General features: G+C 42.9%; 1 protein-coding gene across 1 annotated transcript in view; it reads left to right on the top strand.

Annotated features, from left to right (window-relative positions):
• The window catches only part of CFAP47 (cilia and flagella associated protein 47), a 627152-nt gene that overhangs the window by 497752 nt on the left and 117250 nt on the right, over positions 1 to 12150 (top strand). Inside the window, exon 57 of the mRNA XM_077807214.1 lies at positions 1322 to 1478. Within this exon, the coding sequence (XP_077663340.1) occupies positions 1322 to 1478 (157 nt within the window). The remainder of the gene's footprint in view (positions 1 to 1321; positions 1479 to 12150) is intronic.

The following is a 12150-nucleotide window of genomic DNA, read 5'->3' as shown; positions in this document are numbered from 1 at the left end:
TAGGTACTTAAGAAGTTCATGAATGTCTTCTACAGTCTTGACTAATGTAAATAATTTTTTTGTCAGCTGCAAATGTTGCCATCTTGTTATTCATCCCCTTTTCTAGCTCACTAATAAATATATGAAACAGTACAGTTTCTAATACAAAAATAGAAAGCATCCTGATGTTAGCATTTTTTCCTGTGGAAAGTTGATCATTTACTCCTACTCTTTCTTTTTTTAATCTCATAACTACTGAGTTGCATTAATAGGCTCAGGTGAGGGACTTTGCAAAGGCTTTTAAAAAATACAGATACATTATTTCATCTGCTTCTTTTTTTTTATCCGCTTATTTTGTTCACATACTTAAAGAATTTTCCTTTACAGAAGCAATGGTGGTTTGTTTCTCTCTCTCATCTCATATTAATCTAGGCATTTTATAATTCTGTTTTAAATTATTTTTAACCATTTACACGTTGCTGAAGTATTGTGGTCTGTAACTCCCATTTTCACCCAGTACCTTTAAAAAAAAAAAAAAAAAGAAGAAGAAGAAGAAAAGTTAAGTACAACTATTGCCCTCAAGTCCCATTTACATGAAATAGTGTATAATTTTGTTAACTCAGCCACTTCATTCTTAAGTTCCTTCAGAACTCTTGGACTATCCAGTCCTTTTTCTATTTCATTTCTCATTTTGTCTGAGGGTCTTCTTTTTGTACACCTTGATCATTATCAGTGCTCAATCTTATTACTTGCAAAGAATAGGTCTGGGACAGGTATCTCCCATAACATCCTATGTAATGAAGACTGATGCAAATAAATCATTTATCTGCAATGTCTTTATCCTCCTTAATTGCTCCTTTGACTCCCTGTTCTCTTAGTCTCCATGCTGTTGATGTGTATAAACAGAAATATAAAATGTATTAAATACATGTATCTCTTTGTTCTTTAAAATCCTTTCTGGCGTTTACTGTCACGGTGTTAGTTTTTTTATGTGGTTCTTCTGTTATCCCTTATATATCAGTGATCTGTATTCTTCCTCTGGACTTCTTGCGACTATATTCACAATGTGTTCTCCTTTATATTAAGCTTTTAGACCATTGGATCTATTTCTTCCAAGAGATCAATGATTAGAATAGATAAAATCTAAGCATAAAGGGAGAAAAAATAAAATAATAAATAATAATAATAAAATAATAAAATAAAAATAAAGAAAAAGTTGGACAACATTTCTTCCACAAGTATACAACCAGAACAACAGAAAATGATCTTCAGTGAGCTTCAGTAAGATGTGCAATGTGGAGGCTGCTTTTTTCTAATATCAATGTTTTTCTTTCCCCTACAGCTTAATGAGTGGATATTTCATCTGTCTGGGGTTGGCCTTATCCCTCAGCCAATGGAACCAGCTAGCATAAGTACTTGTATTGGTCGTCATTCTTCCATCATCATATCCTTCAAAAATCCTACCACTGAAGATATACTGGTAGATGTGCTGTTAGCAGGTACAGATTCTTGCTTTAATAATTTCTGTTTGATTGCATTAAAAATATCTGTGGTATAGAGAAATGGTTACTAGTCTGGAAATTGCATATGATACAATAGAGATATACATGGTGAGGAACAGTTCCTTGGTACCTCCATGCCTGTGCTTTGGTAATATGGCTTGGTTATAGTCTGTCTTAATATTCTTCTTAAAGGTTTTCTCATCAGATATAGATACAGGCCCAGGGTGTGCGTGCATGCACGTGTTCACACACACAAATCTTTATCTCAGGGTAAATCAGGTGTGTACAGATTTTGTAATACTGAAGGCTCCAAGCAAGATGTCTATGCAGCCTGAATTTCATTTTAATATGGCTAAATGTAAATGTATAGATGTAGGAACAAAGAATGTAGGCCATACTTACAGAATGGGGACCTGTATCCTGGGAAACAGTGACACTGAAAAAGATTTGGGGGTTGTGATGGATAATCAGCTGAACGTTAGCTCCCAGTGTGAAGTTGTGGCTAATATGATTCTGGAATGCATAAACAGGGGAATCTTGAGTAGGTGTAGAAAGGTTATTTTATTTCTCTATTTGACAGTGGTGTGACCACTGCTGAAATACTGTGTCCAGTTCTGGTGCCCACAATTCAAGAAGGATGTTGATAAATTGGAGCGGGCTCAGAGAGGAGCCAAGAGAATGATTAAAGGATTAGAGCAATAGACTCAAACAGCTCAGTTTGTTTAGATTAGCAAATAGAAGGTTAAGGGATGACTTCCACAGACTGGAAGTATATACATGCGGAACAAATATTTAATCAGGGACTCTTCAGTCTCACAGAGAAAGGTATAACATGATCCAATGGCTGGAAGATGAAGCTAGACAATTCAGACTGTAAATAAGATGTACATTTTTAACAGTGAGGGTAATAAACCATTGAAAAAGTTTACCGAGGGTCGTGGTGGATTAAGAACATAAGAACAGCCATACTGAGTCAGATCAAAGGTCTATCTAGCCCAGTATCCTGTCTTCCAACAGTAACCAATGCCAGGTGCCCCATAGGGAATGGACAGAATAGGTAATCATCAAATGATCCATGCCCAGTTGCCCATTCCCAACTTCTGACAAACAGAGCTTAGGGACACCATCCCTGCTCATCTTGACTAATCGCCACTGATGGACCTATCCTTCATGAACTTATCTAGTTCTTTTTTGAAGATTCTCCATCAATCACAATTTTTAGATCAAGATCGGATGTTTTTCTAAAAGACATGCTCTAGGAATTATTTTGGGCATGTTTATGGCCTGTGTTATACTGGAGGTCAGACTAGATGATCACGATGGCCCCTTTTGGCCTTGGAATCTATGAATTCAGCCATAATACTGTCCAGGCAAGAACGTTGGTGGAGATTTATTGAGATTAGTCATTAACTATCTCATCTTGAAATTTATTGTTCACATAAATGACATTTTAACATATTTGATGGCTTAAGTCATTTAGCAAATGGAAATTTTAAAGACAGGTTGTAGCTAACTCAATAAATAGGGGAGTAATCCAAACTAAATCTCTGTAATGGCTGGTTTCTTGTCATAATGATAGCAGACATCTGACCCTTTCAGTTTCAGATGTGAAATTCAGCTCAATCAGCTACAAATAAATCATTTAGCTATCAGAGAAAACAAGATAGCCGTTTTTTAATACATCCCACAGTGGAATGTCTCAACATATCAGCACTGAAAAGCAAATTGGGATGGGACAAATAGAGACCTTGGAAAAACCCATAATTTGCATACCACTGCTAGATTTGAAATCTTTATTTTGGCTAAAGCTGAATTCTTCTGTGTTAATTTAAGAAGCTGAAAAATGGTATACAAAACTAAGTCTTCTGGTGCTGAACAACGAACTCAGAACTCCATTGGATTAAATAACAGTTGAGGTATATGCAAACAATACATGTGTGACAGGGTGTAGGTACCCCACCCCAGCAATAATGTTGTAATAGTAATTTGCAAGGGGAGGCTGGAGGTGGGGGCTCTGAGGTAGAGCCAGGAATGAGGGGTTTGAGGTGCAGTAGGGTGCTCCGGTGGGGAGAGAGGACTCTTTCCCCCCACCCTCACCCGCACCTCAGGAGCACCTTGGCTGGGGGGAAAGGCGCCTGTCCCCACTGCAGCACCTCCGGGGCTGGGGCTGCAGGATAGGCACCCCTTCTCCAGCCCTGGCAGATCCAGCCAGGACTGGGTTTGAGCTGGGGAGGGGCGCTGTAGAAGGTTTGGGCTGGGTCACCCCGGCTGGGTCAGGGCCACGCCAGCTGTGGCTGGGACCAGGCCGGACCACTTGGGTCGGGTCTGGGCCATGCCGACTTCAGCTGGGTTCCAGCCAGGCTGCTTGGGTTTGGGCCGCGCTGCCCCAGCTGTGGCTGGGTTCAGGCCGCGTAGGGGCGCCCTGTCAGCGGGCAGGACCGAGCCGTAGGATGAGCTCTCCAGCCATGGCAGGTTGGGGGCTGGGAGAGGGGAGCCCCTCCCCCGGCCGGTCCCTGGGTAGGTTCCCTAAGTGCCTGAGTGGCACTAAATAGGCTGCTGCGTGGCCATGTGGCTTACAGGGAATTTAGGACAGCACACCATCTGACTACTTCCTTTCTTTGCTTCCCCCACCACCCCCACTTTTAACCTGGAAGTGAAACCCTGAGGACTAGGTCATCAACTTATGATGAAACCAGATGAAACCATGGGGCTTCATTTCACTTGTATGCTCCAAATTGCTTAGAAGCATTATGTACATTGACCCCATTTCCTAGAGAAAGGGTTTTAAAACTTTATCATGGTGTTTTCTTAAAGTTTTTTGTGGAACATCTCCCTTTCCAATCAGTCTCATTCATGAACCTACCATCTTTGGTGTAACTGTAGTACTTGGTGAACTCTGTGTATACATTTAACATTAAATCAAATTACCGTAGAACCTCAGAGTTATGAACACCTCGGGAATGTAGGTAGTTCGTAACTCTGACATGTTAACTCTGAACAAAATGTTATGGTTGTTCTTTCAGAAGTTTACGACTGAACATTAATTTAATACAACTTTGAAACTGTACTAAGAAGAAGAAAAATGATGCTTTTAGCCATCTCAATTTAAATTAAACAAGCACAGAAACACTTTCCTTACCTTGACAATTTTTTTAAACTTTCCTTTTATTTAGTAGCTTACATTTAACACAGCATTGTACTGTATTTGCTTTTTTTTTTTTTTGTCTTTGCTGCTGTCTGATTACATACTTCTGGTTCCAAACAAGGTCTGTTTGACTGGTCAGTTCATAACTCTGAGGTTCTATTGTAAATTCCTTTCCCAATAGTTAACCAATCCCTTTGTCTCCTTTTTCTCTTCATTCCCTTGCCACATTACATATGTTTGTTTCAATCTCATCAACACCTATCCTGTGCCTAGTCTCATGCTTCCTTAACCTGTCCAATCCCTCTTTTCCTACTAGTCTCCAGCTCCCTTTTTCCACCCTGGTGTCACTTGTCTTCTGGGTCGCCTGCTTTTACATTATCTGCCCTGCTCCCAAACACCTCTTCACTATCTCATTGAGGAAGCACCTAGTTCTGTCCCCAAGTTTTGGTACCACTTGCAAATCTTTTCCTCTTGGAGATACAAGCATCCACTTTGTAACAGGTTCCCCCCGGGGTGCCACCTGGAACTGGGGTACACTGACCCACCAGCCCCGGCTGCCTCTCACACTGTGCTGCTGTGACAAGCTGCAAAGCCCTCCAGCCTATACTTTCAACAGCATACATACAGGTAGGGACACACCCAACTGCAGTTACATGCAGGCTCTCTGACCAGCCCCTGCATAGGAAGGCTACAGCTAAGGCAACTCCCAGGTCCCCAGGCGCACACCCCCTCTGGAGTATAAACCCAAAATTATACCATTTTATGCTGCACAGGGAACTGTGCAGCATAAGCTCATAAAGTTTGCCCTCATCCCTCATTGTGGAGAGGAATATGCAACAGCCTTTGCCCCTGAGCTATGATTCCCACATACTTCACTCCAACTCACTGGTTTAGATAAAGCAAAACCAAGTTTATTAACTACAAAAGATAGATTTTAAGTGATTAAGTGATAGCGAACAGATCAAAGCAGGTTACCTAGCAAATAAAAAAAAATGCCAACTAAGCTTGATACATGAAATAGATTGGATATGAATTAGCAGATTCTCACACTAAGAGATGATATAAGCAGGCTGCATATTCTTAAGGGGCAAGCTGCACTCACTTTATGGCTTGGAATCCCCACGTGTTTCATTTACAGGCTAGAAATCCCTTTAGCCTGGGTCCAGCACTTCCCCCAGTTCAGTCTTTGTTCCTCAGGTGTTTCCAGGAGTCGTCTTGTGTGGGGAGTGAAGAACACCAGATGATGTCACTACCTGCCTTATATAGCGAAAACCCTTTGTTTCAAAGCTTTGGTTTTCAGACCTGTTTGTGGAAAAAATACTGACATCCCAAGATGGAGTCTAGAATCATGTGGTCTGATCACATGTCCTTGTAGAGTCATAGCAGCCATTACTCACAGGATGTTTGGCGTGTTCTTAGGAAGTCTCATCACCAAGTAGGAGATAAGCTTCTCTTAAGGCCTATTGTTTTTTCCTAATGGCCCATTGCCCTGGATAGGCTCTTCCCCACCCACCATCTAGACTGAAAGCATCTTGTCTTGTGGGCATTACCTAGGTTTAACTACATTTGGAATACAGATGCACAGTCAATATTCATAACTTCAGATACAAAAATGATATGCATACAAATAGGATAATCATATTCAGCAAATAACTTTTCCAATGACCCCTCACATGACTTATCTTGCATAAAATACATCATAATTATGTCCTAATCATATGATAATAATATCACTATGAAGAATATGGGGTGCAGTGCCACACACTCTTCCTTCTCTTATAGTTGCAATGGCCCAAGGCTTGCTCCTTCTCCTTTATAACTGTCTCCCTCAGGCATTCAGGCTCTTCATTGACCCCAGGGTGCCTGAAGAAGCACCTGTAAAAGAGGAGCACAGCCAATGTACATGATCAACCAATGATTTGTGAATTACAGGCAGTAAGCTGGCCAAATCCTACTTCTTGAGTTAGAGGATGTGTGTGGCAACCATGATACTATGTGTTTCTATTTCACTTCATAGAATAGAGCATGTTTTACACTACTGTAAAATGCAGGTCACTATTTCTTCTGATTTGCACAGCAACAGAACAATTATAAGAAGCAAGCTGCAAGTCTTGTTAAGCATATAGTGCCAAATGGCATATTTAATACTACTAGAGCACCAAGCTATTATTTGTAAAATGCTAATCTATTACACTCTTCACAAAACTAATATGAGAACAATCATTCGTCTCCACAATAGAGTCCCATCAGAAATCATTTACATAGCTTAAAATGGATACTAAAGACTACTGAACTGCGACATTCTGATATACTTGAGTTGTGCCTTGAGTTCACAAAAACCTTCCTTGTTTAAATAGGATGCAATTATAGAGCATTAACTTATTCCAAAGAGGTTCTCCAAAGAGGTTCTTTTACTGGTGTAGAAGTAAACTGTCCTAGGAAAAACTCTAATCTTTACTTTTGCACCTTAGATTCAGTTTTTACTCTCCATTTTGCCTTGGATTAATTACACATTAGTGGACCTGAAATAATGAACTAATATTCCTGTAGTATTTTACAGTAAAACTGTAAGGCCTTTTCTTTGAGGGGATTAACACTGTAGAGCCCATCATACAAAATAAAACAATATAAACAACTCTAAAATCTGTCTTGAATTTGTAAGACCTAGTTAATTTCCTCAATGTATTACCACTGATGACCTGGAAATAATAATAATAAATAATAATTTTAAAAAAGTCACAGTAGGATAACTGAGCTATGTATCCAAGCCTTCTTCAGAACAGCATTGTGCAGGCTTTGGCTTGCTTTTTGCAGAAACAGTAACAATTCCTTTTGTTCTTTTTGGTAAAAAGTGGCATTCTTTCTTCTGTATGCAAGCCTACTTCTAATATATTTTCAAAGGAAGTAATTTCTAGCTGCATAAGCAGAGTCATGACTATAAAACTTCAGTTTTTAATAATTTAGTAATTATGGCCCAGATCCTCAAAAGTAACTAGGTGCCTCCTTCAATTGAAATCAATGGAAGCTAGGTGCCTAAAGATCTTTGAGGAGTTGGGCATACATGTTCAGTAAAATATAATTTCCAGTATGGTGTATAAATGTTCATGAACTGTAATGTTGCTAAAATGTATTTGTCACAGGATGGCAGGTCCCTTTAAGGATAGTGGGTCCAGTTCTCCTCTGACAGAACAGCTAGACCGGATTAGTAGAGCAGGGCAGCATCTGGGAGAGTTCTAAATTGAGGTCCAAGAAAGAGAGCCAAAGACCGGGGCTGGAGAAGGCTGAAGGACCAGGGAGCAGAAGAGGGGTTTGCCTTCTGACCTATCCTGACCAGAGAATAGATGGCCCCAGGAGAATTTTGGGGATCCTCTTCTAGGGAGAAAAGGACTCCATGTAGAAAGACTGGGGAGTTCCTGCTGAAAGACCAGGAATCACTCCAGCTAGAAAGGACTGCAGTGACTACTTGGGAAAAAGAAAGCTAGGACAGAAGAAAGGCCCCAGGACTGAGACCAGAGGTGAATATGGTTTGTGTGGATGGACTGTATTTTGGGACTTTGAAGGCTGTTTGAATTTGGGTGAACATATTTCCCCATGCTGAATATGGGACACCTGGTAAAATTATTCATCTTCAAGCGAGTTCAACAGCAATCAATCAGAACTATGCAGTACAAATGTTTAAATTAACATCAAGTTGACTGAGCCCCTGTTAAGAAGAAATACTGCATAGTTGACTTCTTTTAATTTACCTTCTTATCTTTAAGGCTTTAGGATTCACACAGGAGAGGTCACACACACACACACACACACCTCTCTCACACAGGGGCATGATTGACCGATCCGATCCTCCCTGCCCGGTGCTCTCACCCTCCATTCCTGACCTGGCCCGCAGGACAGACCCGCCTCTCCTGGTAGCTGGTGCCAAGTCTTCCTGAGGCAACATGTGGGAGGGGCCACACAGGGTCACATGCTCCCCTCTCCAGATTTCTGCCAGGGTTCACACCAGAATGTGGCCAGCAGCAGCCTTTTGGTACTGTGTGGGAGGGAAGGGACAGGAGCTGCTTCCAGTCGCAGAGGAGGCGGGGCGGGGATGACCTGGCCCGTGTCTTTGCAGAGCTCATCTCTTCACCCCTTCCCCCCCACCCCACACCCCTGTGGCTGGAAGCAGCTTGTCCCTTCCTACCTGCACAGTGTCTAAAGGCAGCTAACACCTCCAGGCTGCAGCTGGCCACTGACATAACCCAGCTGCCTCCTGTCTCCTGGTTACAGCGTGTGCAGGAAGGGGTTAAGCCCTAAGGATGCATTGTGCACCAGGGCCCAGGGAATCTGACTACAGGGGCTTCAGTGCACCCAGACAGAGAGGTGGCTCAGCAGGGGAGGGTGCCCAGGGGAAGGAAAAATCCTCTCACTCCCTGGGGTCGGGGCTTGTACAGGCTGGAAATTGCTTTCCCCCCCACACACACCACTCCAGAGCTTAGCTGAGGGGTGGACAGGCTTCCCTGTGCCAGTGCGGGGCTTTGGCACATGCAGGGCTAGGCTCCTTCTGGCCAATGCCCTCGGCCGGAGGGTCTTGGGCTTTTCTGGGGTACTATGATAGCCGGAACAGTGGGGGAAGGAAGGAGCCTGCTGGCCAGGCTGCTGGTGAGCTGAGCACTCCGACTGGGGGCTGGTTCTCCGCACAGCGTAAGGAGGGGGACTCGCCTCACCAGAGGGGATATGGAGGAGCAGCGAGGTTGGGGGAGGGGGGTGAAGGGGCAAAGTACCCCCACATCCTCTGCAATGAAGACCAATGCAAAAGAATAAATTTAGCTTCTCTGCAATGGCCTTGTCTTCCTTGAGTGCTCCTTTGTCATCTAGTGGCCCTACTGCCTGTTTGACTGGCTTCCTGCATCTGATGTACTTAAAAATGTTCGTTCTTTTCGTTTTTGTGTCTTTAGCAAGTTGTTCCTCAAATTCTTTCTTGACCTGCCTTATTATACTTTTACACTTAACATCCTAGAGCTTGTGCTCTTTCCTATTATTCTTACTATGATTTGACTTCCAAGTTTTAACGGATGCCTTTTTGCTTCTACCAGCCTCCGTTATTCTGCTGTTTAGCCACTGTGGTTCTCTTGCATCCGATGAAGTGAGCTGTAGCTCATGAAAGCTTATGCTCAAATAAATTGGTTAGTCTCTAAGGTGCCACAAGTCCTCCTTTTCTTTTTGTGGTTCTCTTGGTCCTCTTATTGTCTTTTCTGATATGAGGTATACATTTAGTCTGAGCCTCTATTAGGGTGTGTAAGCGAGTTCGGCCAGGGCTTATCACTCTCTGGAGCGGCGAGGAACCAAACCGCCTCGCTACTTCTGTCAGGTGTGTCGGGGAATTAGCCTGCCCGAGCAAAGAGTTCAATAACAAGGCCCAGGCCTTGGGTCAGGGCGGGGCAACAAACAGTCAGTAGCTCAGGCCCTCAGGCAGGGGCTGAGCAAACAGTTCACTAGCAAACCCAGGCTCCTGGCTCCGAGCGGCCTGGGAGAGGGGGAGACTGCCACCTGCGAGATGGGTGGCATGGGGGACTCAGGCCCACCCACTCAACTGCGTCTCAGCCTGGTGCCCTAGCAGTGGCAGAAGACCCGCTGCTATGTCACTGGGGATCCTGGCCGCAATACGCTGACATTGGCTCTGGCAGCGCTACAGCCAGACTAGGGTCGGCTGCCCCCGGGCTACTTCCTACCTTCCTCTCTAGAGGTACCAGGATCCAGCCGACATCCTCCAAGGGATCACACACCATGAGCTCCTCAGGGTAACTGGTGCACAGTTGGCTTGGCAGCTCCTCAGGGTAACTGGCGAACGGCAAGCTTGGCAGCGTCTCTGGGCTCGGGCTAGCATCAGGCATTGGCTGGCCTGGCCAGTCCTTGGATCGGCCGCCGATCGCTGTGGTCTCACAGCTGGGAGTTCTGCCACATGTGTCTGGCCTCTCTGGTGGCTGTCTTTCAACTGAGCTCCAGGATTGGGCTTTTATACTTCCTGTCCTGCGCCTTGACCTCTGAGGGGCGGGCTCAGGGTTCGCTGGCTCCGCCTACTTTGGCATCCAGAGAGGCTCCAGGGTGGCGGGGAACCAGACCGCCTCGCTACAAGGTGTTTTTAAATAGTCCCAGTGCTGCTTGCTCCTTTTAATTTTAATTTGTGACAGCGCCTTTTAATTTCCATCTAATGAGCATCCTCATTTTTGTGTAGTTCCCCTTTTAGAAGTTAAATGTTATCCTTGCTGTTCCAGGAAGCAGCCATCTTATGGTGTCTAGAAATTTTATCTCTGCATCATGCCCTAAGCTGACATTTACCCAGTTAATATGAGGATAGTTGAAATCACCCATTTTTATTGCACTTTCTGCTTTTGTAGCCTCTCCAACCTCCCTTAGTGTTTCACAATCACTGTCACCATCCTGGTTCAAGTGGTCAGTAGGATATTCCTACTGCTCTACTCTTTGTATTCAAGCATGGAAATCATGTCCATAAAGATTCTATGGTGCAGTTTGTTTCATTTGAGTTTTTTACCTTATTTGACTCTATGCTTCCTTTAACATATAATGCCACTCCCCTGCCAGCATAACCTACTTTCATTACTATATATTTTATACCCAGGTATTACTGTGTCCCATTGATTATCCTCATTCCATCAAGTTTCTGTGATGCCTATTATATCAATATCCTCATTTAATGCTAGGCACTCTAGTTCATCTATCTTACTATTTAGTATAAATACCATTGCCATAGCAACAAAAGTTCCCATAAAGATCTTATTCTGAAATGACATTAGGCTTGCTAGTCAGCTTTTTGTTCCCTGGCTAGCTTGACTCTTCTGAGATTCCTGTTTTTTATCTGTCTTCTTGAGTCTCAGGTGACATTTAGTGATTTGCTGCACCTGTGCATGGAGTCTGTTAATCTATCTCATTTATAGAGATAGATCACCTTGTCACAATTCCCCCTACCCCCTGAATCCCCCAAATACTGTAATGTTAACCTTTTCCCTTCATTTAAGTATTATACTCCTTATGAGGCTGAATTGTTTTGTTTTATTATTCAGAATTACTTTAGGATAATGAAAATTAAAGCATTAAAATAGAAAGATATTTATCTTCTAATTCAAAATATTTCTTTACTCATAATGGCCCTGAACCTGCAAACACTTAAGTATGTTTAATTTTACTCAGGGGAGTAGTCCCATTGACCTCATTGTGTCTACTTATGTGAGTATATTTACACACATGTAAGTGTTTTCAAGACTGAGACCAATATTGTTATATACTGAATGTGCAGTGTGGTACCAAGTTCAGCACTCAGAAATGCACGTGCAACTAACTTTTGATTTCAGTGGGAGCTGTTCATGCATAACTGAAGATAGAACTCAGTCAATGATATACTGAACATTAGGGTCACTTGGTGCAGATGCAATATATGTAAGTGCAGAGAGAATTGTACTTCAAAACTATTTGAAGTATGATCATAGGCTCTGAGATCCAAATCTTAATGCAGAATCAGGTATCTTTGAG

This window comes from Eretmochelys imbricata, chromosome 1, assembly GCF_965152235.1.
Source record: "Eretmochelys imbricata isolate rEreImb1 chromosome 1, rEreImb1.hap1, whole genome shotgun sequence".
Lineage (NCBI taxonomy): Eukaryota > Metazoa > Chordata > Testudines > Cheloniidae > Eretmochelys > Eretmochelys imbricata.
The sequence above is the reverse complement of the archived record's forward strand: the minus strand, read 5'-3'. Positions and strand labels throughout refer to the sequence as shown.